This window comes from Ranitomeya imitator, chromosome 6 (assembly GCF_032444005.1).
Source record: "Ranitomeya imitator isolate aRanImi1 chromosome 6, aRanImi1.pri, whole genome shotgun sequence".
In the NCBI taxonomy this organism is placed as follows: Eukaryota; Metazoa; Chordata; class Amphibia; order Anura; family Dendrobatidae; genus Ranitomeya; species Ranitomeya imitator.
This window is the reverse complement of record NC_091287.1, coordinates 547,649,535-547,677,141: the sequence shown is the minus strand read 5'-3', so window position 1 is coordinate 547,677,141 and position 27,607 is coordinate 547,649,535. Positions and strand designations below refer to the sequence as shown.

General features: G+C 46.2%; 1 protein-coding gene across 1 annotated transcript in view; it reads left to right on the top strand.

The window, feature by feature from the left end:
- COL22A1 (collagen type XXII alpha 1 chain) overlaps positions 1 to 27,607 on the top strand; it is a 573,554-nt gene that overhangs the window by 387,142 nt on the left and 158,805 nt on the right. The window contains exons 34-35 of the mRNA XM_069732369.1: positions 14,163 to 14,216; positions 14,686 to 14,739. Coding sequence (XP_069588470.1) covers positions 14,163 to 14,216; positions 14,686 to 14,739 — 108 coding nt within the window. The remainder of the gene's footprint in view (positions 1 to 14,162; positions 14,217 to 14,685; positions 14,740 to 27,607) is intronic.

Genomic DNA, 27,607 nt, shown 5'->3' with positions numbered 1-27,607 from the left:
AATATAGGCTGAACTGGATGGACAAATGTCTTTTTTCGGCCTTACTAACTATGTTACTATGTTACTATGTTACTATGATAGATATTTATTATCTATTATCTATCTATTATCTATCTATCATCTATCTATCTATCTATCTATCTATCATCTATTAATCTATCTATCTATCTATCTATTATCTATCTATCTATTATCTATCTATTATCTATCTATCTATTATCTATCTATTATCTATCTATCTATTATATATCTATCTATCTATTATCTATCTATTATCTATCTATCTATTATATATCTATCTATCTATTATCTATCTATCTATCTATCTATTATCTATCTATCTATAGATGGATAATAGATAGATAATAGATAATAGATAATAGATAGATAGATAATAGATATATAGATAGATAATACACAGACAGATAATATAAAATAGATAATAGATAGATAGATAGATAGATAATATTATCTATTATCTATCTATTATCTATCTACTATCTATTATCTATCTATTATCTATCTATCTATCATCTATCTATTATCTATTATCTATCTATCATCTACAGTATCTATTATCTATCTATCTATTATCTATCTATTATCTATTATCTATATATTATCCATTATCTATCTATCTACCTATCTATCTATTATCTATTTTATATTATCTGTCTGTATATTATCTATCTATATATATATTATCTATTATCTATCTATCTATTATCAATCTATCTATCTATTATCTATCTATCTATCTATTATCTATTATCTATCTATTATCTATCTATCTATCTATTATCTATTTTATATTATCTGTCTGTGTATTATCTATCTATATATCTATTATCTATTATCTATCTATCTATTATCTATCTATCTATTATCTATCTATTATCCATCTATTATCCATCTATTATCTATCTATTATCTATCTATTATCTATCTATCTATTATCTATTATCTATCTATCTATCTATTATCTATTATCTATCTATTATCTATCTATTATCTAGTATCTATCTATTATCTATTTTATATTATCTGTCTGTATATCTATCTATATCTATCTATATATCTATTATCTATCTATTATCTATCTATCTATCTATCTATTATCTATCTATCTATTATCTATCTACAGTATCTATTATCTATCTATCTTTTATCTATCTATTATCTATTATCTATCTATTATCTATTATCTATCTATCTATTATCTATCTATTATCTATCTATCTATCTATTATCTATCTATTATCTATCTATCTATTATATATTATCTATCTATCTATTATCTATCTATTACCGTATATACTCGAGTATAAGCCAAGATTTTCAGCCCAAATTTTTGGGCTGAAAGTGCCCCTCTCGGCTTATACTCGAGTCAAGGTGGGTGGCAGGGTCGGCGGGTGAGGGGGTGAGGGCACTGAGGTATACTTACCTAGTCCCAGCGATCCTGATGCTCCCCCTGCCGTCCCATGGGTCTTCTGTGCTGCAGCTTCTTCCCCTCTTCAGCGGTCACGTGGGACCGCTCTGTTGTGAATTCTGTGGTCAAGCTCCCTCCTGTGGTCATGAGTGGTACTTCGGCTGGTTCTGTCTATGAGCTTCCTCTGGTGGATGTGAGTGGGGCTGCGGCTTCTGAGTTTCCTTCCTCAGGTGACGAGGTTAAGTCGTTAGGTGCTGCTCTATTTAACTCCACCTAGTTCTTTGTTCCTGGCCTCCAGTCAATGTTCCAGTATTGGTCTTGCTCTCTCCTGGATCGTTCTTGTGGCCTGTCTGCCCTGCATAAGCTAAGTTTTGCTTGTGTTACTTTGTTTGCTATATTTTCTGTCCAGCTTGCTATATTGGTTTTTCTTGCTTGCTGAAAGCTCTGAGACGCAGAGGGAGCACCTCCGTACCGTTAGTCGGTGCGGAGGGTCTTTTTGCCCCCTGTGCGTGGTTGTTTGTAGGTTTTTGTGCTGACCGCAAAGCTATCTTTCCTATCCTCGGTCTATTCAGTAAGTCGGGCCTCATTTTGCTAAAATCTACCGTATATACTCGAGTATAAGCCGACCCGAGTATAAGCCGACCCCCCTAATTTTGCCACAAAAAACTGGGAAAACTTATTGACTCGAGTATAAGCCTAGGGTGGAAATGCAGCATTTACCGGTGAATTTCAAAAATAAAAATAGATCATTATTTCCCCATAGCTGTGCCATACAGTGCTCTGCACCGTTCATATTTCCCCATAGCTGTGCCATATAAGGGTGCTCTGCACCATTCATTGTGCCCCATAGCTGTGCCATATACGGTGCTCTGCACCGTTCACTGTGCCCCATAGATGTGCCATATACGGTGCTCTGCACCGTTCACTGTGCCCCATAGATGTGCCATATACGGTGCTCTGCGCCGTTCACTGTGCCCCATAGATGTGCCATATACGGTGCTCTGCACCGTTCACTGTGCCCCATAGATGTGCCATATACGGTGCTCCGCACCGTTCACTGTGCCCCATAGATGTGCCATATACAGTGCTCTGCACCGTTCACTGTGCCCCATAGATGCTCCACATAAATCTCTGCCGCCGCCGCTGCTGCAATAAAAAAAAAAAAACACATACTCACCTCCCTTGATTGCAGCTCCCGGCGTCTCGTTCCGGCGCCTCCATCTTCCCGGCGTCTCTGCTCTGACTGATCAGGCAGAGGGCGCCGCGCACACTATATGCGTCATCGCGCCCTCTGCCTGAACAGTCAGAGCGCAGACGCCGGGAAGATGGAGGCGCCGGCCGGGAAGATGGAGCGACGCCTGGCGGCTGGAACGCGGACAGGTGAATATGCTATACTTACCTAGTCCTGGCGATCCTCGCGCTTTCCCTCTGCCTGGTCTTCGGTGCCGCAGCTTCTTTCTCTATCAGCGGTCACCGGCACCGCTGATTAGAGGAATGAATAGGCGGCTCCACCCCTATGGGAGGTGAAGCCGCTTATTCATTTCTGTAATGAGCGGTCCCACGTGACTGCTGAAGTGGGGAAGAAGCTGCAGCACAGAAGACCGTGGGACGGCAGGGACAGCGCGAGGATCGCTGGGACTAGGTAAGTATACCTCAGCGCCCTCACCCCCTCACCCGCCGACCCTGCCACCCACCTTGACTCGAGTATAAGCCGAGAGGGGCACTTTCAGCCCAAAATTTTGGGCTGAAAATCTCGGCTTATACTCGAGTATATACGGTATTTCATCCCTGTGTTTGTATTTTCATCTTAAATCACAGTCATTATATGTGGGGGGCTGCCTTTTCCTTTGGGGAATTTCTCTGAGGCAAGGTAGGCTTATTTTTCTATCTTCAGGGCTAGCTAGTTTCTCAGGCTGTGACGAGGCGCCTAGGTCTGGTCAGGAGCGCTCCACGGCTACCTCTAGTGTGGTATGATAGGATTAGGGATTGCGGTCAGCAGAGTTCCCACGTCTCAGAGCTCGTCCTATGTTAGTAACTAAACAGGTCACTTGTGTGCTCTTAACCACTAGGTCCATTGTGGTTCTGAATCCCCTGTTCATAACAGTACTGGAGGCCCAAAGTACTAATGCTTCTCAATAGAGGGAAAAGAGAAGTTCTGAGACCATTTTTTTTTCTCTGTACTATGTTTTGTCTTTCTTTTCCCCTAGACATTTGGGTGGTTCAAGACACAGGTGTAGTGATGGACATTAAAGATCTGTCTTCTTGTGTGGATCATCTCACTACAAGAGTACAAAATATTCAAGACTTTGTGGTTCAGAATTCTATGTTAGAACCAAGAATTCCTATTCCTGATTTGTTTTCTGGAGATAGAGCTAGGTTTCTGAGTTTTAAGAATAATTGTAAACTGTTTCTGGCTTTGAAACCTCGCTCCTCTGGTGACCCAGTTCAACAAGTTAAGATCATTATTTCTTTATTACGTGGCGACCCTCAAGACTGGGCATTTTCCCTTGCGCCAGGAGATCCTGCATTATGTAATATTGATGCGTTTTTTCTGGCGCTCGGATTGCTATATGATGAACCTAATTCAGTGGATCAGGCAGAGAAAAATTTGCTGGCTCTGTCTCAGGGTCAGGATGAGGTAGAGATATATTGTCAGAAGTTTAGGAAGTGGTCTGTGCTCACTCAATGGAATGAATGTGCGCTGGCAGCAATTTTCAGAAAAGGTCTCTCTGAAGCCCTTAAGGATGTCATGGTGGGATTTCCTATGCCTGCTGGTCTGAATGAGTCTATGTCTTTGGCCATTCAGATCGGTCGACGCTTGCGTGAGCGTAAAACTGTGCACCATTTGGCGGTATTATCTGAACATGGACCTGAGCCTATGCAGTGCGATAGGACTTTGACCAGAGCTGAACGGCAAGAACACAGACGTCAGAATGGGCTGTGTTTTTACTGTGGTGATTCCACTCATGCTATCTCCGATTGTCCTAAGCGCACTAAGCGGTTCGCTAGGTCTGCCACCATTGGTACGGTACAGTCGAAATTTCTTTTGTCCGTTACTTTGATCTGCTCTTTGTCATCGTATTCTGTCATGGCATTTGTGGATTCAGGCGCTGCCCTGAATTTGATGGACTTGGAATATGCTAAGCGTTGTGGGTTTTTCTTGGAGCCCTTGCAGTGTCCTATTCCATTGAGAGGAATTGATGCTACGCCTTTGGCCAAGAATAAGCCTCAGTACTGGACCCAGCTGACCATGTGCATGGCTCCTGCGCACCAGGAGGATATTCGCTTTTTGGTGTTGCATAATCTGCATGATGTGGTCGTGTTGGGGTTGCCATGGCTACAAGTCCATAACCCAGTATTGGATTGGAAATCAATGTCTGTGTCCAGCTGGGGTTGTCAGGGGGTACATGGTGATGTTCCTTTTCTGTCTATTTCATCATCCACCGCTTCTGAGGTCCCAGAGTTCTTGTCGGATTACCGGGATGTATTTGATGAGCCCAAGTCCAGTGCCCTACCTCCGCATAGGGATTGTGATTGTGCTATCGATTTGATTCCTGGTAGTAAGTTTCCTAAAGGTCGACTGTTTAATTTGTCTGTGCCTGAGTACGCCGCTATGCGGAGTTACGTAAAGGAATCCTTGGAGAAGGGTCATATTCGCCCGTCGTCGTCGCCATTGGGAGCAGGGTTCTTTTTTGTGGCCAAGAAGGATGGTTCACTGAGACCTTGTATTGATTACCGCCTTCTAAATAAAATCACGGTCAAATTTCAGTACCCCTTGTCGCTGCTGTCTGATTTGTTTGCTCGGATTAAGGGGGCTAGTTGGTTCACCAAGATAGATCTTCGTGGTGCGTATAATCTTGTGCATATTAAACAGGGCGATGAATGGAAAACAGCATTTAATACGCCCGAGGGCCATTTTGAGTACCTGGTTATGCCATTCGGGCTTTCTAATGCTCCATCAGTGTTTCAGTCCTTTATGCATGACATCTTCCGAGAGTACCTGGATAAATTCCTGATTGTATACTTGGATGATATTTTGGTCTTCTCGGATGATTGGGAGTTTCACGTGAAGCAGGTCAGTATGGTGTTCCAGGTTCTGCGTGCGAATTCTTTGTTTGTGAAGGGGTCAAAGTGTCTCTTTGGTGTTCAGAAGGTTTCATTTTTGGGGTTCATTTTTTCCCCTTCTACTATCGAGATGGACCCTGTTAAAGTTCAGGCCATTTATGATTGGACTCAGCCGACATCTCTGAAGAGTCTGCAAAAGTTCCTGGGCTTTGCTAATTTTTATCGTCGCTTCATCAATAATTTTTCTAGTATTGCTAAACCGTTGACTGAGTTAACCAAGAAGGGTGCTGATGTGGTCAATTGGTCTTCTGCTGCTGTGGAAGCTTTTCAAGAGTTGAAGCGTCGTTTTTCTTCTGCCCCTGTGTTGTGCCAACCAGATGTTTCGCTCCCGTTCCAGGTCGAGGTTGATGCTTCTGAGATTGGAGCAGGGGCTGTTTTGTCGCAAAGAAGTTCTGATGGCTCGGTGATGAAACCATGCGCCTTCTTTTCCAGGAAGTTTTCGCTTGCTGAGCGTAATTATGATGTTGGCAATCGAGAGTTGCTGGCCATGAAGTGGGCATTCGAGGAGTGGCGTCATTGGCTTGAAGGAGCTAAGCATCGCGTGGTGGTATTGACTGATCATAAGAATTTAACTTATCTCGAGTCTGCCAAACGGTTGAATCCTAGACAGGCTCGTTGGTCGCTGTTTTTCTCCCGTTTTGACTTTGTGGTTTCGTACCTTCCGGGCTCTAAAAATGTGAAGGCGGATGCCCTGTCTAGGAGTTTTGTGCCCGACTCTCCGGGTTTGTCTGAGCCGGCGGGTATTCTCAAAGAGGGGGTAATTTTGTCTGCCATCTCCCCTGATTTACGGCGGGTGCTGCAAAAATTTCAGGCTAATAGACCTGACCGTTGCCCAGCGGAGAAACTGTTTGTCCCTGATAAATGGACGAGTAGAGTTATCTCTGAGGTTCATTGTTCGGTGTTGGCTGGTCATCCTGGAATCTTTGGTACCAGAGATTTGGTGGCTAGATCCTTTTGGTGGCCGTCTCTGTCGCGGGATGTGCGTACTTTTGTGCAGTCCTTTGGGATTTGTGCTCGGGCTAAGCCCTGCTGTTCTCGTGCCAGTGGGTTGCTTTTGCCCTTGCCAGTCCCGAAGAGGCCCTGGACACATATCTCTATGAATTTTATTTCGGATCTCCCCGTCTCTCAAAAAATGTCGGTCATTTGGGTTGTTTGTGATCGCTTCTCTAAGATGGTCCATTTGGTGCCCTTGTCTAAATTGCCTTCCTCCTCTGATTTGGTGCCATTGTTCTTCCAGCATGTGGTTCGTTTACATGGCATTCCGGAGAACATAGTTTCTGACAGAGGTTCCCAGTTTGTTTCGAGGTTTTGGCGAGCCTTTTGTGCTAGGATGGGCATTGATTTGTCTTTTTCCTCGGCTTTCCATCCTCAGACAAATGGCCAGACTGAACGAACCAATCAGACCTTGGAAACATATCTGAGGTGTTTTGTTTCTGCCGATCAGGATGATTGGGTATCCTTTTTGCCTTTGGCTGAGTTCGCCCTTAATAATCGGGCCAGCTCGGCTACTTTGGTTTCGCCGTTTTTCTGCAATTCTGGTTTCCATCCTCGATTCTCTTCAGGGCAGGTTGAGTCTTCTGACTGTCCTGGTGTGGATACTGTGGTGGATAGGTTGCAGCAGATTTGGACTCATGTGGTGGACAATTTGACATTGTCTCAGGAGAAAGCTCAACGTTTCGCTAACCGCAGGCGCTGTGTGGGTCCCCGACTTCGTGTTGGGGATTTGGTTTGGTTGTCATCTCGTTATATTCCTATGAAAGTTTCCTCTCCTAAGTTTAAGCCTCATTTCATTGGTCTGTATAGGATTTCTGAGGTTCTTAATCCTGTGTCTTTTCGTTTGACCCTTCCAGCTTCTTTTCCATCCATAACGTATTCCATAGGTCATTGTTGCGGAGATACGTGGCACCTGTGGTTCCATCCGTTGATCCTCCTGCCCCGGTTTTGGTTGAGGGGGAGTTGGAGTATATAGTGGAGAAGATTTTGGATTCTTGTATTTCGAGACGGAAACTCCAGTACCTGGTTAAGTGGAAGGGTTATGGTCAGGAAGATAATTCCTGGGTCTTTGCCTCTGATGATCATGCTGCCGATCTGGTTCGTGCCTTTCATTTGGCTCATCCTGGTCGGCCTGGGGGCTCTGGTGAGGGTTCGGTGACCCCTCCTCAAGGGGGGGGGGGCACTGTTGTGAATTCTGTGGTCAAGCTCCCTCCTGTGGTCATGAGTGGTACTTCGGCTGGTTCTGTCTATGAGCTTCCTCTGGTGGATGTGAGTGGGGCTGCGGCTTCTGAGTTTCCTTCCTCAGGTGACGAGGTTAAGTCGTTAGGTGCTGCTCTATTTAACTCCACCTAGTTCTTTGTTCCTGGCCTCCAGTCAATGTTCCAGTATTGGTCTTGCTCTCTCCTGGATCGTTCTTGTGGCCTGTCTGCCCTGCATAAGCTAAGTTTTGCTTGTGTTACTTTTATTTGCTATATTTTCTGTCCAGCTTGCTATATTGGTTTTTCTTGCTTGCTGGCAGCTCTGAGACGCAGAGGGAGCACCTCCGTACCGTTAGTCGGTGCGGAGGGTCTTTTTGCCCCCTCTGCGTGGTTGTTTGTAGGTTTTTGTGCTGACCGCAAAGCTATCTTTCCTATCCTCGGTCTATTCAGTAAGTCGGGCCTCATTTTGCTAAAATCTATTTCATCTCTGTGTTTGTATTTTCATCTTAACTCACAGTCATTATATGTGGGGGGCTGCCTTTTCCTTTGGGGAATTTCTCTGAGGCAAGGTAGGCTTATTTTTCTATCTTCAGGGCTAGCTAGTTTCTCAGGCTGTGCCGAGTTGCATAGGGAGCGTTAGGCGCAATCCACGGCTGCCTCTAGTGTGGTATGATAGGATTAGGGATTGCGGTCAGCAGAGTTCCTACGTCTCAGAGCTCGTCCTATGTTAGTAACTATCAGGTCACTTTGTGTGCTCTTAACCACTAGGTCCATTGTGGTTCTGAATCACCTGTTCATAACACCGCTCATTAGAGAAATGAATAGGCGGCTCCACCTCCCATAGGGGTGGAGCCGCCTATTCATTTCTCTAATCAGCAGTGCCGGTGACCGCTGATAGAGAAAGAATCTGCGGCACCGAAGACAGCTGTGACAGGCAGAGGGAGCCGGACGCCAGGACCAGGTAAGTATCGCATATTCACCTGTCCACGTTTCAGCCGCCGGGCGCCGCTCCATCTTCCCGGTGTCTCTCCGCTCTGAATGTTCAGGTCAGAGGGCGCGATGACGCATATAGTGTGCGCGGCGCCCTCTGCCTGATCAGTCAGAGCAAAGAGAGACGCCGGGACCGGACGCTGGGAGCTGCAAGCAAGAGAGGTGAGTATGGCATTTTTTTTTTTTTATTGCAGCAGCAGCGGCACAGATTTATGTGGAGCATCTATGGGGAAATATGAACGCTGCAGAGCACTATATGGGACACAGCCAAGGGGGAATATGAACAGTGCAGAGCACTATATGGGACACAGCCAAGGGGGAATATGAACAGTGCAGAGCACTATATGGGACACAGCCAAGGGGGAATATGAACAGTGCAGAGCACTATATGGGACACAGCCAAGGGGGAATATGAACAGTGCAGAGCACTGTATGGGACACAGCCAAGGGGGAATATGGACGGTGCAGAGCACTATATGGCACAGCTATGGGGAAATAATGATCTATTTTTGTTTTTGAAATTCACCGGTAAATGCTGCATTTCCACCCTAGGCTTATACTCAAGTCAATAGGTTTTCCCAGTTTTTTGTGGCGAAATTAGGGGGGTCGGCTTATACTCGGGTCGGCTTATACTCGAGTATATACGGTATCTATTATCTATCTATCTATCTATTATCTATCTATCTATTATCTATCTATTATCTATCTATCTATTATCTATCTATTATCTAGTATCTATCTATCTATTATCTATCTATCTATCTATCTATCTATCTATCTATCTATCTATATTTCTATCTATCTATCTATTATCTATTATCTATTATCTATCTATCTATTATCTATTTTATATTATCTGTCTGTATATTATCTATCTATCTATCTATCTATCTATCTATTAATTCAATTCAATTCAAATGAGCTTTATTGGCAGGACTAAGTACATGTTAGCATTGCCAAAGCATATGGTAAAAATACGGGGGTGGGGGAGGGGGGGCATATAGAGGTCCAGGGAATATCAAATTCCTTTTAGAGGATAGGGGATGTTTCCAGGGTGGGGTATAGGAGTCCATGACATATCGGGCTCTTTAGTCGGGGGATAGGGATATGTCCAGTGTTGGGGTACGGGAGTCCATGACATATCAGGCTCCTCTTAGTCTGTGGCAGGCACTGACATATTCCGCTGCTACGGCCACTGCACTTTCCTCTTCCCCCAGTATTATCGGCAGTTTCTCTTCCTCCTCCTTGGAGGTGAAGTCTGGGAGGAGATCAGACAGTCTCTTGAAGTGAGTGTCCCTCACTGCGGAGTATTTGGGGCACCTCAGCAGGAAGTGGGCCTCATCCTCCACGGCCTCCTGGGGGCGCTGCTGGCAGAGTCTGTTCTATCTCTCTCTGTCTATCTCTCTGTCTATCTCTCTGTCTATCTCTGTCTATCTCTCTGTCTATCTCTCTGTCTATCTCTGTCTATCTCTATCTGTCTATCTCTCTCTCTGTCTATCTCTCTGTCTATCTCTCTCTATCAAATTCAAATGAGCTTTATTGGCAGGACTAAGTACATGTTAGCATTGCCAAAGCATATGGTAAAAAAACGGGGGTGGGGGAGGGGGGATATAGAGGTCCAGGGAATATCAAATTCCTTTTAGAGGATAGGGGATGTTTCCAGGGTGGGGTATAGGAGTAAAAAGAAAAACACCAAAAAAGGACACATTCAAGAAAAAACACCAAAAAACAGGCAAAGATGCTTACCTGTCTAAATAGGCCTCAATACAAATGCACAAGCAGGGTGCAGCGGACCCAAACAAAATTGCAAGTGCACAGGTGCAATACCTAATGAAACAGCCAGCCTTCAATAAGGGTTTGGCCGTGTGGTACACCAATGCACTAAGATAAAATACTCTTGTGTGAACACGCCACATACAGAGTATTTTATCTTAGTGCATTGGTGTACCACACGGCCAAACCCTTATTGAAGGCTGGCTGTTTCATTAGGTATTGCACCTGTGCACTTGCAATTTTGTTTGGGTCCGCTGCACCCTGCTTGTGCATTTGTATTGAGGCCTATTTAGACAGGTAAGCATCTTTGCCTGTTTTTTGGGGTATAGGAGTCCATGACATATTAGGCTCTTTAGTGGGGGGATAGGGACATGTCCAGGGTGGGGTATAGGAGTCCATGACATATCAGGCTCTTTAGTCGGGGGATAGGGACGTGTCCAGTGTTGGGGTACGGGAGTCCATGACATATCAGGCTCCTCTTAGTCTGTGGCAGGCACTGACATATTCCGCTGCTACGGCCGCTGCACTTTCCTCTTCCCCCAGTATTATCGGCAGTTTCTCTTCCTCCTCCTTGGAGGTGAAATCTGGGAGGAGATCAGACAGTCTCTTGAAGTGAGTGTCCCTCACTGCGGAGTATTTGGGGCACCTCAGCAGGAAGTGGGCCTCATCCTCCACGGCCTCCTGGGGGCACTGCTGGCAGAGTCTGCTCTCTCGGGGCTTGTAGTTCTGTCGGTGCCGCCCGGATTCGATGAGTAGGCTGTGGGCGCTCAGTCTGTACCGGCTCAGGATCTGTCGATCTTTGGGGTTTTCTAGTTTCTCTAGATATGGGGCCAGTTTGTACTCCCTCTGTAGATTCCGGTATATTGTCAGTTTCTGGGATTTGTTTATGTCGTTCCTCCAGATGCTGAGATATTCCTCTTTGACTTTGTGTACCATTTTCTGGATTTCACCTTTTGTCAGGCCATGGAGGTTGATGGCTTGGTCAGACTGGCTTTGGGTACTTTTCCTTGGGAGGCTTCCTGAGGCTTCCTGGTGTAGGAAGGCTTTGTGATGGTAGGAGCTGGGACTGCTACTTTGTAGATGAGCCTTGAATGACAGCGCCTTCTTCTTTATTGCGATGTGTAGTGGGAATCTGCCCAGCTCTGCTCGGCAGGCGCTATTTGATGTACTCCGATGGACTTGGAGAAGATGCTTGCAGAACTCTAGGTGGAATATTTCTGTCGGCCCAGCGTCCCACTTTGACCAGTTTGGGTATGAGACTGGGCCCCAGACCTCACTACCGTATAGAAGAATTGGGGCAATGATGGAGTCAAAAATTTTTAGCCATACGGTTACTGGTGCCTTGAGGTGGTACAGACGCCTTCTGATGGCATAGAAGGCTTTGGATGCCTTGTCTTTTAGTGACTCTATGGCTAGCTTGAAGCTCCCTGACTGGCTGAGTTCTAGGCCCAGGTAGGTGTACCTGTTGGTTTCAGTAAGTGGACGGTTGTCTATCATAAAGGTAGGATTGCCAGTGGGTTTCTGCTTTCTTTTCTGGAACACCATATCTATTATCTATCTATCTATCTATCTTTCTATCTATCTATCTATTATATCTATCTATCTATCATCTATCTATTATCTATCTATCTATCTATCTTTCTATCTATTATCTATCTATCTATCTATCTATTATCTATCTATCTATCTATCTATCTTTCTATCTATCTATCTATTATCTATCATCTATCTATTATCTATCTATTATCTATCTATCTATCATCTATCTATCTATCTATCTATCTATCATCTATCTATCTATCTATTATCTATCTATTATCTATCTATTATCTATCTATCATCTATCTATCTATCATCTATCTATCTATTATCTATCTATCTATCTATTATCTATCTATCTATTATCTATCTATTATCTATCTATTATCTATCTATTATCTATCTATTATCTATCTATTATCTATCATCTATTATCTATTATCTATCTATTATGTATCTATTATCTATCTATCTATTATCTATTATCTATCTATTATCTATCTATCTATCTATCTATCTATCTATAATCTATCTATCTATCTATCTATCTATCTATCTATAATCTATCTATCTATCTATCTATCTATCCATCTATCTATTATCCATCTATCTATTATCTATCTATCTATCTATCTATCTATCTATCTATCTATCTATCTATCTATCTATCTATTATCTATCTATCTATCTATCTATAATCTATCTATCTATCTATGTATCTATCTATTATCTATCTATTATCTATCTATCGCCAGTGTACCCAATACAAGTTAGGAACGATACTTCCTATAACAATATTTTTCGGGTGCCCCCATAACAGTGATGGCCAGATCTTTGTAAGTTATTCCATTTTCTTCCCAACTGTTGGGGGTCCGACCTTTGGGACTTTTTGATTCTAAGATAATCAGTCTGATCCCCCAGGATGGAGACCCTGCAGTCCCGTATATAATGGGGGGAGGCTGCAGATGATCGGCCCCATTCTTAGATGCTGCACTTTGCTATTTCTGGGATTCTCCTTTTAAGACTGCTTTCACACATCAGGTTTTTTGTTTCAGGCACAATCCAGCAGTTTTTGAAAAAAAAACGGATCCGTTTTTTTCTTACGCCGGATCAGTTTTTTTCCCATAGAGTTGTATTAGCGCCGGATTGTGCGTTTCATCCGTTTTGTGCCGGATCCGTCCCTTCAGGCTTTTTTGCCAGACACAAAAAACGTTTCCGGCAATGAACGCATGGAACGGATGTGTGAATGAACGTTTCCGGCTACCGAATCCGTTTTTACACATTGAGCATGCCCAGAAGCTTTGTTTTTGATTCTGGCATGGGAAAGAATCTCTCTCTCTCTCTCTCTTCCAGCTAAAAAAACGGATCCGGTGCATCAGTTTTTCATGATTTACGTCAGATCCGTTTTTTTGCAAATTTGCCGGATTTAGCCTGAAAACAAAAACCTGATGTGTGAAAGCAGCCTAAACGACAGGAGCCAACATTGAGCCCGCGCCCCTCCACTGCGGCTAAGCCCCCTTATTATGGTTCGGGTCACCGTCCTCAGGATCTCTGGGGGTCCGACTGCTCTACAAGGGATAATACTTTTATCGTGCCTGTAATTCTTACTTCCCACCACATGATGGCGACAGATGCACTATCCTTATCATTTACCATAAAGGCGCTGTACAAATCATAGGGAAAAAATGTAAGAGGGTGAAAAGATGAAAAAAAAATAGAAAATCGGTGTCTGTCTTTCAATTCTTCACTTAGAAAGTTTCTCTAGTGTCAGAAAACTTTCTACTAGTTCTAATAAAAGAAGCCGGGTATCACTCACCCTCCCCGGGTCCAGCGCAGAGTCTCCTCTGTTGTTGGCAGCGCCGGAGCTCAGCTGCTTGGTGTCTTTTACATGGGCAGAGCCGATGACCTCAGTGATTAACCGCAGCACTGTCAACGGGACCCCAGCGCTGCAGACAAACAACAAGAAATGAGGGCAACTGGACCCGGTGAGGGTGAGAAATACTCTTTTTTTTTATTTTTTTTATAACTGGCAGAAAGTTTTGTTGAAAAGTTTTGTTTTAGTTAGACCACCCCTTTAAGAAGTTGTAATAATGGAACATTGTCCTTGCTTCTAGGGAATTCCTGGAGAAAAGGGGGAAAAAGGAGAAGAAGGAAATCGAGGAGAAGCGGTGAGCCACCCGTCTATATAATAGGGTCATACATTTTCCCAAATTTTAAGGGGTTTCCTTATCACCTTTATTGTGTAAAGTTACAAAGTCCGGGAGTTTTGTTACTATCCTGTTATTTTCTCAGCTGATGTATGACCACATTGAAGTTCAGCTCAGCTTTGATGAGGTCCGTGGTCAAAAATCAGCTAAAAGGAGATCAGACATTATTGAGTTATGAAATCTGTTATCAGAGCTCACTTACCGATACTTCGTTAACTCGTTCTGCATCTAGCAATGGACAGCGCAATACAGAGACTGTAAAAGAAAACATTTTTTTGTAAAATTGATTTTTTATATACCCCAAATACCTGCATTTTAAACATAAAAAAAAATAAAAAATTTCCCTCGTAGGCTTCCTGTAATAATACTATATAGTACAACTCCTATCATTCGTGACATCACATCTTCTTTATATATATTTTTTTTACAGGGACCACAGGGACTGTCTGGAGATGTGGGCCCCATTGGACCTATAGGGCCACAGGTATGTAAATAGAAAAGGTCATGGGCTTGTATTGGCTTTCTTTACAGTATATGATTGGTCTGCTGCTGTGAACTACAACCCTCGTCATCTGCTGAGCCATAAGTATCTGATGAATTACCAAGGTATTCTACTTAGTTAGGGGACGTCACGGTCAGAATCATGTATCCCTAAAGGACCTACAATGAGCTGCTCCTCCCCAAAAATGTAAAATTAGGCTAATCCAACCCGCCACCGCCTGCCATATGCTAGCGGCACAACGAGGGCAAGGTATAGGACTGTATGCAGACTGGACGCCAACCAGGCACCGCCTGAAAGAAGCTAGCGGCACAATGAGGGAAGGGTATAGGACCGTGTGCAGACTGGACGCCAACCAGACACCGCCTGCCATATGCTAGCGGCACAATGAGGGAAGGGTATAGGACCGTGTGCAGACTGGACGCCAACCAGACACCGCCTGCCATATGCTAGCGGCACAATGAGGGAAGGGTATAGGACTGTATGCAGACTGGACGCCAACCAGACACCGCCTGCCATATGCTAGCAGCACAACGAGGGAAGGGTATAGGACCGTGTGCAGACTGGACGCCAACCAGACACCGCCTGCCATATGCTAGCGGCACAACGAGGGCAAGGTATAGGACTGTATGCAGACTGGACGCCAACCAGGCACCGCCTGAAAGAAGCTAGCGGCACAATGAGGGCAGGGTATAGGACCGTGTGCAGACTGGACGCCAACCAGACACCGCCTGCCATATGCTAGCAGCACAACGAGGGAAGGGTATAGGACCGTGTGCAGACTGGACGCCAACCATACACCGCCTGCCATATGCTAGCGGCACAACGAGGGCAAGGTATAGGACTGTATGCAGACTGGACGCCAACCAGGCACCGCCTGAAAGAAGCTAGCGGCACAATGAGGGAAGGGTATAGGACCGTGTGCAGACTGGACGCCAACCAGACACCGCCTGCCATATACTAGCGGCACAATGAGGGCAAGGTATAGGACCGTGTGCAGACTGGACGCCAACCAGGCACCGCCTGAAAGAAGCTAGCGGCACAATGAGGGAAGGGTATAGGACCGTGTGCAGACTGGACGCCAACCAGACACCGCCTGCCATATGCTAGCGGCACAATGAGGGAAGGGTATAGGACTGTATGCAGACTGGACGCCAACCAGGCACCGCCTGAAAGAAGCTAGCGGCACAATGATGGAAGGGTATAGGACTGTATGCAGACTGGACGCCAACCAGACACCGCCTGCCATAAGCTAGCGGCACAATGAGGGAAGGGTATAGGACTGTATGCAGACTGGACGCCAACCAGACACCGCCTGCCATATGCTAGCGGCACAATGAGGACAGGGTATAGGACCGTGTGCAGACTGGACGCCAACCAGGCACCGCCTGAAAGAAGCTAGCGTCACAATGAGGGAAGGGTATAGGACTGTATGCAGACTGGACGCCAACCAGACACCGCCTGCCATAAGCTAGCGGCACAATGAGGACAGGGTATAGGACTGTATGCAGACTGGACGCCAACCAGACACCGCCTGCCATATGCTAGCGGCACAATGAGGGAAGGGTATAGGACTGTATGCAGACTGGACGCCAACCAGACACCGCTTGCCATATGCTAGCGGCACAATGAGGGAAGGGTATAGGACTGTATGCAGACTGGACGCCAACCAGCCACCTCCTGCCATATACTAGCGGCACAATGAGGGAAGGGTATAGGACTGTATGCAGACTGGACGCCAACCAGGCACCGCCTGAAAGAAGCTAGCGGCACAATGAGGGAAGGGTATAGGACTGTATGCAGACTGGACGCCAACCAGACACCGCCTGCCATAAGCTAGCGGCACAATGAGGACAGGGTATAGGACTGTATGCAGACTGGACGCCAACCAGACACCGCCTGCCATATACTAGCGGCACAATGAGGGAAGGGTATAGGACTGTATGCAGACTGGACGCCAACCAGACACCGCCTGCCATATACTAGCGGCACAATGAGGGAAGGGTATAGGACTGTATGCAGACTGGACGCCAACCAGACACCGCCTGCCATATACTAGCGGCACAATGAGGGAAGGGTATAGGACTGTATGCAGACTGGACGCCAACCAGACACCGCCTGCCATATGCTAGCGGCACAATGAGGGAAGGGTATAGGACTGTATGCAGACTGGACGCCAACCAGCCACCTCCTGCCATATACTAGCGGCACAATGAGGGAAGGGTATAGGACTGTATGCAGACTGGACGCCAACCAGACACCGCCTGCCATATGCTAGTGGCACAATGAGGGAAGGGTATAGGACTGTATGCAGACTGGACGCCAACCAGACACCGCCTGCCATAAGCTAGCGGCACAATGAGGACAGGGTATAGGACTGTATGCAGACTGGACGCCAACCAGACACCGCCTGCCATATACTAGCGGCACAATGAGGGAAGGGTATAGGACTGTATGCAGACTGGACGCCAACCAGACACCGCCTGCCATATGCTAGCGGCACAATGAGGGAAGGGTATAGGACTGTATGCAGACTGGACGCCAACCAGACACCGCCTGCCATATGCTAGTGGCACAATGAGGGAAGGGTATAGGACTGTATGCAGACTGGACGCCAACCAGACACCGCCTGCCATAAGCTAGCGGCACAATGAGGACAGGGTATAGGACTGTATGCAGACTGGACGCCAACCAGACACCGCCTGCCATATGCTAGCTGCACAACGAGGGAAGGGTATAGGACCGTGTGCAGAATGGACGCCAACCAGACACCGCCTGCCATATACTAGCTGCACAATGAGGGAAGGGTATAGGACCGTGTGCAGACTGGACGCCAAAAAAAGCAATAGTGTGCAAAAAACACACCATATATATACCCCCTGGCTCAAGACAGAATCAGCTGTGGAGGATATCCACTAATAAAACATAACTTTTAATATTAAATGCTAAAAACTGCACATCCAACAGGACACAAACGAAAAAAACATACAAAGTGCTCAGGTGAACCAGTGCTCAATAAAAAAGAATGGTTGGATCTCACCCAAGCTGCCGGACACTGTATACTTCCGTACGACACAGTAGAGATCCAATTAGATGAGGAGGGGCAGGGCTGAAGTAGTATGTCTACCCTGTAACCCCTCTGTAACTCCTGTCCTGACAAGGACAGGCCCCAAATGGACCTTGCTCTAAGGGACCAGCCCACCCAATATGTGTAAAGGCAGAGTCCCAAAACCTCTTGAAACGTAGAATCTTCCTCCCTACGCGTTTCAACTCCGGTCATGGAGAATCATCAGGGGAGTCATATGGAAAAAAGTGCCAACGGGCACAGAGATGTAAGTCCGTCTAAATTGTGGGGCCTACAGTGGCTAGGTAACCCACGCTGGAGATGACCGTCTGTGTCCACAGTCTCTGGTAGAGTACAACCCACCTCTGTGAAGCCTCTCTATATACCCAAAGCCCCTCCCCCTAGTACCTGATATACTGGGATATGGGAAAACCCGGAACGGATCAAACTGCCTAATAAACCATGTGCACTGTATGCCCCAAAAAGCTATAGATCTAGTTGGGGCATTCCAAGGGGGCATAGATAATGCCCGTGAGCCCCCATACTCATGAATGAGAAATTATCATAGCCGCACAAAACCAGCACTAGTCATATGCGGCTGCATGGTTACCAGTTTATAAATAATGATATACGAAAAAAAAAAAAAAAAATAAAGCCATATGCGGCTGCATGGTTACCAGTTTATAAATAATGATATACGGAAAAAAAAAAAAAAAAAAAAAAAAAAAAGCCATATGCGGCTGCATGGTTACCAGTGTATAAATAATGATATACAAAAAAAAAAAAAAAGCCATATGCGGCTGCATGGTTACCAGTTAATAAATAATGATATACGAAAAAAAAAAAAAAAAAGGGGGCACCGGAGTTACGGCGCCATCTCATGTGCGCTGATGTGTTTAGCCAGGCGTACATAGTCGGGGGCATAATTGATGTCAGTAAACCTCCACTATCATAAGCGGCCATATGGCACAAGCACTCACCATGTCCACATGGTTACTGGATTATACATAATATCACATAGTGAGCGCATGCACCGGAAGTTGTGGCGCCATCCTGTGCGCATCACATCCTATCAAGCGCCCAACAGCATGTAACGCTGGGTGTGCTCCAACAGTGGAACGCAAGCCGACTCACTCGGCGTGGTAAGTGCAGGTACCAGAAGTTGCGGCGCCATCTTGTACGCGTCACATCCTGTACGGCGCCCACAACATGTAACGCTGGGTGCGCTCCAACAGTGGAACGCAAGCCGACTCACTCGGCGTGGTAAGTGCAGAAACCGGAAGTTGCGGCGCCATCTTGTACGCGTCACATCCTGTACGGCGCCCACATGTTGCCATGGTGAATGCGTTTCAAGGGTGAAACGCAAGCCGTCTCCGTCCACGACCACAGTGAAGCACCGGCCCTTGTAAGTTGCACAGAAGGGAGGGGGGGAAGCGTCACAATAACCAAATCAACTCATGATATCAACAAATAAGATTCTATGCGGTACCCACATCCATGCATAATCACAAGCAAACTGGCAGAAATGGATTATAAACCCAAACAAGGGGGAGGGGGTTAGAGGCTAACATAAATGGGCGAAGATCAATTAAACAAAATTCCATAAAACAATTAGCGTGAAACGTGGATAAAAATGGATGCACAGAAGCAAAAAACAGAAGCTCATACTAGACATAGAGGTGTCAGTAATTGAAGTCATAGTGACACCCATTATAACCTAGATGGCTATATAGAAAGTAGCAGTGGCTAGTTTCCAAACAGATCCCGATGGATCATAATATATCTTGCTTTCTTTGGCATGGTAACTGGAGAAGACCCGTCAAACAGACAAATAACAAATTACATAAAATAATAAGATGGGAAAGGGGAAGGGGAGAGAGGGAGGGAACGGACAGAGAGTAATGGAGAGAAAGACTAGGCAAGGAGAACACCACTAATAAGGTAAATAAAGCCTAAAGGAAACAGCTATAATTAAGTTGTTCGTTCAAACCATGGGGTTGGCATGTATCCAGAAGAAAGATCCATCTCGCTTCTCTCTGAAGAAGCATTTTATCCAGGTCACCCCCCCTGGACGGAGGATGCACCTTATCAATCCCCATAAAACGCAAGACCTTGGGGTCACCCCCATGTATATCATGCACATGTTTTGCTATCGGGGTATCCCTTCTGTTTCGTATATCCCCCAAGTGTTCCCCCACTCGTCGTCTGAATTCTCTGATCGTTTTTCCAATGTAGGTGATTCCACAGATACAACTCACCCTGTATACAATCCCTGTTGTTCTACAATTGATAAAGTCCCTGATGGTATAGGACTGCTGTGTATGCTCATTATGGAATACCTTCCCAGTAAGGACAAAATCACACGCCACACAGGCTCCACATTTAAAACATCCTGCTGGTCTTTGAGGAAGCCATGTCTCCTTTCTAGGCGTAGTGAAATGGCTATGCATGAGTCTATCACCTAAACTCCTACCTCTCCGATAGGTGATCCTTGGTTCCTTGCCAATGATATCTTTCACGTCTTCGTCCATCCCCAAAATTCCCCAATGTTTTTTCAAGATGTCCCTCACGGGTCCTGCCCCATTGTCAAAGGTGCAAATCACCCTAGTCTCCTTAGGGGTCTCTTCTTCTCTATTTCGGGGTATAAGCAAGGTCCCCCTCTCACATGCATTCGCATGGCGAAATGCTTCCCTAAGAATCCAATCCGGGTAGCCCCTGGTCCGGAACCTCTGCCGAAGATCATCCGCCTTTATTTTAAAATCCCTTTGATTGGAACAGTTGCGACGCAACCTAAGGTATTGGCCTTTAGGGATACCCTTTTTTAGAGAGAAGGGATGATGGCTGTCCCACCTTAAAAGGGAATTGGTTGCGGTCGGCTTCCTGTACACAGTAGTTTCAAGACACTCCCCATCCCTAGATTTAGAGATGAGGACATCCAGAAATGGTAGTCTCTCTTCCTGTATTTCAAAAGTAAAGCTGAGGCCAATCTCATTATCGTTAAGGGATGCCACAAACTCAGCAAAACCCTCCCTGGTGCCCCTCCACAATATGAAAATATCATCTATATATCTGACCCAAAGGTCCACAAGGGCCAGATAATTCTCATAAGTCTCTGAGAAGGCAATACTGTCCTCCCACCAGCCCAGGAACAAGTTTGCGTAGGTGGGCGCACATGGGCTGCCCATGGCAGTGCCCCTGAGCTGGTGGAGGATCCTGCCATCAAAGCAAAAAAAATTGTTATGCAGTACAAATTCAAGAAGAGATATGATAAGTTCATTGTGGGCCCTGAACTGACACCCCCTTGTGTTCAAAAAGTATTGCACCCCCTGAACTCCACACTGATGTGGGATTGAGGAGTACAGAGACTCAACGTCAATGCTGGCCAGGAGGGTGCCAGGTTCTAGGGAAATACCCTCTAGTCTGCGAAGCAGATCTATGGTGTCCCTAACATAGGATGGAAGTGCGGTAACAAATGGTCTTAGGACATTATCGATGTAAATACCCACATTTTGTCCAACACCTCCTATCCCAGAGTCAATGGGTCTACCCTTTAGCGGATCCAGGCCCTTGTGGACCTTTGGGAGGGCATAGAATGTGGGCATAACCGGGTGGAGGGGCAACAGGAAGGAGAACTCATCCTCATCAATCAGTTTCTCAGCCTTGGCTTTAAGTAAAATGGCCCTAAGTTCTGACACACATTTAGTAGTTGGATTCGTTGTTACATGGGCATAAGTGGACCGGTCATTAAGTAACGACAAACACATATTCCTATACCCGTCGATCCCCATAACCACAATATTGCCACCTTTGTCAGATGGCTTGAAAATAAGGGATTTGTCATTTTCTAAACCCCGGAGAGCCTCCATCTGTACTCTACTGAGATTGTGACGAGACTGGCAGTGCGCTAAATTCTTGATGTCTTGGGTACTCAAATTCAAGAAGACATCAATTGCGGGGAGATCTCCACCTACTGGGGCCAACTTTTTACTAGGATTTTTGAGTTGGGTGAAGGGACCAGTTCCTCCAATTGTGGCTGGTGTGGTATCCAGACCTGCCAGAAGTTGTATATCAGGTAGCATATCAAGAGAGATGCCCAGTTCATGACAGGTTTTTTTGTCCTTTTGTTTAAAAAATTTATGCCACTTGAGTTTCCTTATGAACAGATTCAAATCCTTAATCATATCAAACGGAACAAAGTCAGAACTGGGTATAAACGATAATCCTTTTGAAAGGACCGACATTTCAACCTCCGTAAGCTGTCTGTCTGATAGATTCAAAACCTGTGACTGCGGAGCTGGTATGGTCGATCTAAAAAACCAGTCCTAGGTATATTGGTCTGAAATCTATCTCCTCTACGGTAGTTGCTACCCCTCCCCCTCTGTCGGTTTTTAGGAGTGGGCCTTCTACTCTCTGTATCCGACAGGTCTGTCTCAGTAGAAGACAGATCTGTCTCTCTATCTCCTCTTTCAGATCTATCCACCACAACTTGATATATTTTGTTGTCTTTGAAGTCCTGCAGGTCCCTGAGATATTGTTTATGCTTTCTTTCTTTGAGATTATATTGAAATTTCTCAATGGAGTTTTGTAACTCAGTCTCCTTCACAATGAAGTCTTTCTCAGACTCAAATTTTTTGGTAATCTCTATCTGTTCTTTAAGTTTAATATTCAGTCTCTCCAAATTGATTTTTTCTTCATTGACTAAAATCTGCATAAATCTCAGGGAACTGCAGGTAGCTTCTTTCTCCCAAAGACTCATCAACTGGGGGTTTCTGCACCGTGCTGCTGGGGTAAGGGAAATACGTAGTCCTCTTGGGACTATACCATTTTTTATATAGTTCTCAAGGCTTTGTAGTTCCCACCAAGAAACTATTTGTTCCCTATATACTCTGTTCAGGTCCTTAAAGACAGAAGCATAAGTAGGTGTATATTTCTTTTGAGAAAAAGCTTTCTCTGAAAAAATGTCTTTGGCCTCAGTCAGCCATAGGTCTGTGTCAGGGCCTGCTGCCAGAAACCCAGCCATAGCAAGCACAATCAATAGCAGAAAAAGCAATAGTGTGCAAAAAACACACCATATATATACCCCCTGGCTCAAGACAGAATCAGCTGTGGAGGATATCCACTAATAAAACATAACTTTTAATATTAAATGCTAAAAACTGCACATCCAACAGGACACAAACAAAAAAACATACAAAGTGCTCAGGTGAACCAGTGCTCAATAAAAAAGAATGGTTGGATCTCACCCAAGCTGCCGGACACTGTATACTTCCGTACGACACAGTAGAGATCCAATTAGATGAGGAGGGGCAGGGCTGAAGTAGTATGTCTACCCTGTAACCCCTCTGTAACTCCTGTCCTGACAAGGACAGGCCCCAAATGGACCTTGCTCTAAGGGACCAGCCCACCCAATATGTGTAAAGGCAGAGTCCCAAAACCTCTTGAAACGTAGAATCTTCCTCCCTACGCGTTTCAACTCCGGTCATGGAGAATCATCAGGGGAGTCATATGGAAAAAAGTGCCAACGGGCACAGAGATGTAAGTCCGTCTAAATTGTGGGGCCTGCAGTGGCTAGGTAACGCACGCTGGAGATGACCGTCTGTGTCCACAGTCTCTGGTAGAGTACAACCCACCTCTGTGAAGCCTCTCTATATACCCAAAGCCCCTCCCCCTAGTACCTGATATACTGGGATATGGGAAAACCCGGAACGGATCAAACTGCCTAATAAACCATGTGCACTGTATGCCCCAAAAAGCTATAGATCCAGTTGGGGCATTCCAAGGGGGCATAAATAATGCCCGTGAGCCCCCATACTCATGAATGAGAAATTATCATAGCCGCACAAAACCAGCATTAGTCATATGCGGCTGCATGGTTACCAGTTTATAAATAATGATATACGAAAAAAAAAAAAAAAAAAAAAAGCCATATGCGGCTGCATGGTTACCAGTTTATAAATAATGATATACGAAAAAAAAAAAAAAGCCATATGCGGCTGCATGGTTACCAGTGTATAAATAATGATATACAAAAAAAAAAAAAAAAAAAAAAAAAAAAGCCATATGCGGCTGCATGGTTACCAGTTAATAAATAATGATATACGAGAAAAAAAAAAAAAAAGGGGGCACCGGAGTTACGGCGCCATCTCATGTGCGCTGATGTGTTTAGCCAGGCGTACATAGTCGGGGGCATAATTGATGTCAGTAAACCTCCACTATCATAAGCGGCCATATGGCACAAGCACTCACCATGTCCACATGGTTACTGGATTATACATAATATCACATAGTGAGCGCATGCACCGGAAGTTGTGGCGCCATCCTGTGCGCATCACATCCTATCAAGCGCCCAACAGCATGTAACGCTGGGTGCGCTCCAACAGTGGAACGCAAGCCGACTCACTCGACGTGGTAAGTGCAGGAACCGGAAGTTGCGGCGCCATCTTGTACGCGTCACATCCTGTACGGCGCCCACAACATGTAACGCTGGGTGCGCTCCAGCAGTGGAACGCAAGCCGACTCACTCGGCGTGGTAAGTGCAGGGACCAGAAGTTGCGGCGCCATCTTGTACGCGTCACATCCTGTACGGCGCCCACAACATGTAACGCTGGGTGTGCTCCAGCAGTGGAACGCAAGCCGACTCACTCGGCGTGGTAAGTGCAGGTACCAGAAGTTGCGGCGCCATCTTGTACGCGTCACATCCTGTACGGCGCCCACAACATGTAACGCTGGGTGCGCTCCAGCAGTGGAACGCAAGCCGACTCACTCGGCGTGGTAAGTGCAGGAACCGGAAGTTGCGGCGCCATCTTGTACGCGTCACATCCTGTACGGCGCCCACAACATGTAACGCTGGGTGCGCTCCAGCAGTGGAACGCAAGCCGACTCACTCGGCGTGGTAAGTGCAGGTACCAGAAGTTGCGGCGCCATCTTGTACGCGTCACATCCTGTACGGCGCCCACATGTTGCCATGGTGAATGCGTTTCAAGGGTGAAACGCAAGCCGTCTCCGTCCACGACCACAGTGAAGCACCGGCCCTTGTAAGTTGCACAGAAGGGAGGGGGGGAAGCGTCACAATAACCGAATCAACTCATGATATCAACAAATAAGATTCTATGCGGTACCCACATCCATGCATAATCACAAGCAAACTGACAGAAATGGATTATAAACCCAAACAAGGGGGAGAGGGTTAGAGGCTAACATAAATGGGCGAAGATCAATTAAACAAAATTCCATAAAACAATTAGCGTGAAACGTGGATAAAAATGGATGCACAGAAGCAAAAAACAGAAGCTCATACTAGACATAGAGGTGTCAGTAATTGAAGTCATAGTGACACCCATTATAACCTAGATGGCTATATAGAAAGTAGCAGTGGCTAGTTTCCAAACAGATCCCGATGGATCATAATATATCTTGCTTTCTTTGGCATGGTAACTGGAGAAGACCCGTCAAACAGACAAATAACAAATTACATAAAATAATAAGATGGGAAAGGGGAAGGGGAGAGAGGGAGGGAACGGACAGAGAGTAATGGAGAGAAAGACTAGGCAAGGAGAACACCACTAATAAGGTAAATAAAGCCTAAAGGAAACAGCTATAATTAAGTTGTTCGTTCAAACCATGGGGTTGGCATGTATCCAGAAGAAAGATCCATCTCGCTTCTCTCTGAAGAAGCATTTTATCCAGGTCACCCCCCCTGGACGGAGGATGCACCTTATCAATCCCCATAAAACGCAAGACCTTGGGGTCACCCCCATGTATATCATGCACATGTGCATGCATACAGTGCACATGGTTTATTAGGCAGTTTGATCCGTTCCGGGTTTTCCCATATCCCAGTATATCAGGTACTAGGGGGAGGGGCTTTGGGTATATAGAGAGGCTTCACAGAGGTGGGTTGTACTCTACCAGAGACTGTGGACACAGACGGTCATCTCCAGCGTGGGTTACCTAGCCACTGCAGGCCCCACAATTTACACGGACTTACATCTCTGTGCCCGTTGGCACTTTTTTCCATATGACTCCCCTGATGATTCTCCATGACCGGAGTTGAAATGCGTAGGGAGGAAGATTCTACGTTTCAAGAGGTTTTGGGACTCTGCCTTTACACATATTGGGTGGGCTGGTCCCTTAGAGCAAGGTCCATTTGGGGCCTGTCCTTGTCAGGACAGGAGTTACAGAGGGGTTACAGGGTAGACATACTACTTCAGCCCTGCCCCTCCTCATCTAATTGGATCTCTACTGTGTCGTACGGAAGTATACAGTGTCCGGCAGCTTGGGTGAGATCCAACCATTCTTTTTTATTGAGCACTGGTTCACCTGAGCACTTTGTATGTTTTTTTCGTTTGTGTCCTGTTGGATGTGCAGTTTTTAGCATTTAATATTAAAAGTTATGTTTTATTAGTGGATATCCTCCACAGCTGATTCAGACTGGACGCCAACCAGACACCGCCTGCCATAAGCTAGCGGCACAATGAGGGCAGGGTATAGGACCGTGTGCAGACTGGACGCCAACCAGACACCGCCTGCCATAAGCTAGCGGCACAATGAGGGCAGGGTATAGGACCGTGTGCAGACTGGACGCCAACCAGACACCGCCTGCCATATGCTAGCGGCACAATGAGGGAAGGGTATAGGACTGTATGCAGACTGGACGCCAACCAGACACCGCCTGCCATATGCTAGCGGCACAATGAGGGAAGGGTATAGGACTGTATGCAGACTAGACGCCAACCAGACACCGCCTGCCATATGCTAGCGGCACAATGAGGGCAAGGTATTGGACCGTGTGCAGAATGGACGCCAACCAGACACCACCTGCCATAAGCTAGCGGAAAAACAAGGGCAGGGCATAGGACCGTGTGCAGACTGGACGCCAACCAGACACCGCCTGCCATATGCTAGCGGCACAATGAGGGAAGGGTATAGGACTGTATGCAGACTGGACGCCAACCAGACACCGCCTGCCATATGCTAGCGGCACAATGAGGGCAAGGTATAGGACTGTATGCAGACTGGACGCCAACCAGACACCGCCTGCCATAAGCTAGCGGCACAATGAGGGCAGGGTATAGGACCGTGTGCAGACTGGACGACAACCAGACACCGCCTGCCATATGCTAGCGGCACAATGAGGGCAAGGTATAGGACTGTATGCAGACTGGACGCCAACCAGACACCGCCTGCCATAAGTTAGCGGCACAATGAGGGCAAGGTATTGGACCGTGTGCAGACTGGACGCCAACCAGACACCGCCTGCCATAAGCTAGCGGCACAATGAGGGCAGGGTATAGGACTGTATGCAGACTGGACGCCAACCAGACACCGCCTGCCATAAGCTAGCGGCACAATGAGGGCAGAGTATAGGACCATGTGCAGACTGGACGCCAACCAGCCACCGCCTGCCATATGCTAACGGCACAACAAGAGCAAGGTATAGGACCGTGTGCAGACTGGACGCCAACCAGCCACCGCCTGCCATAAGCTAGCGGCACGAGGGCAGGGTATAGGAACGTGTGCAGACTGGACACCAACCAGCCACCACTTTCCATATGCTAGCGGCACAATGAGGGCAGGGTATAGGACCGTGTGCAGACTGGACGCCAACCAGACACCGCCTGCCATATGCTGGCGGCACAATGAGGGCAGGGTATAGGACCGTGTGCAGACTGGACGCCAACCAGCCACCGCCTGCCATAAGCTAGCGGCACAATGAGGACAGGGTATAGGACCGTGTGCAGACTGGACGCCAACCAGACACCGCCTGCCATATGCTAGCGGCACAATGAG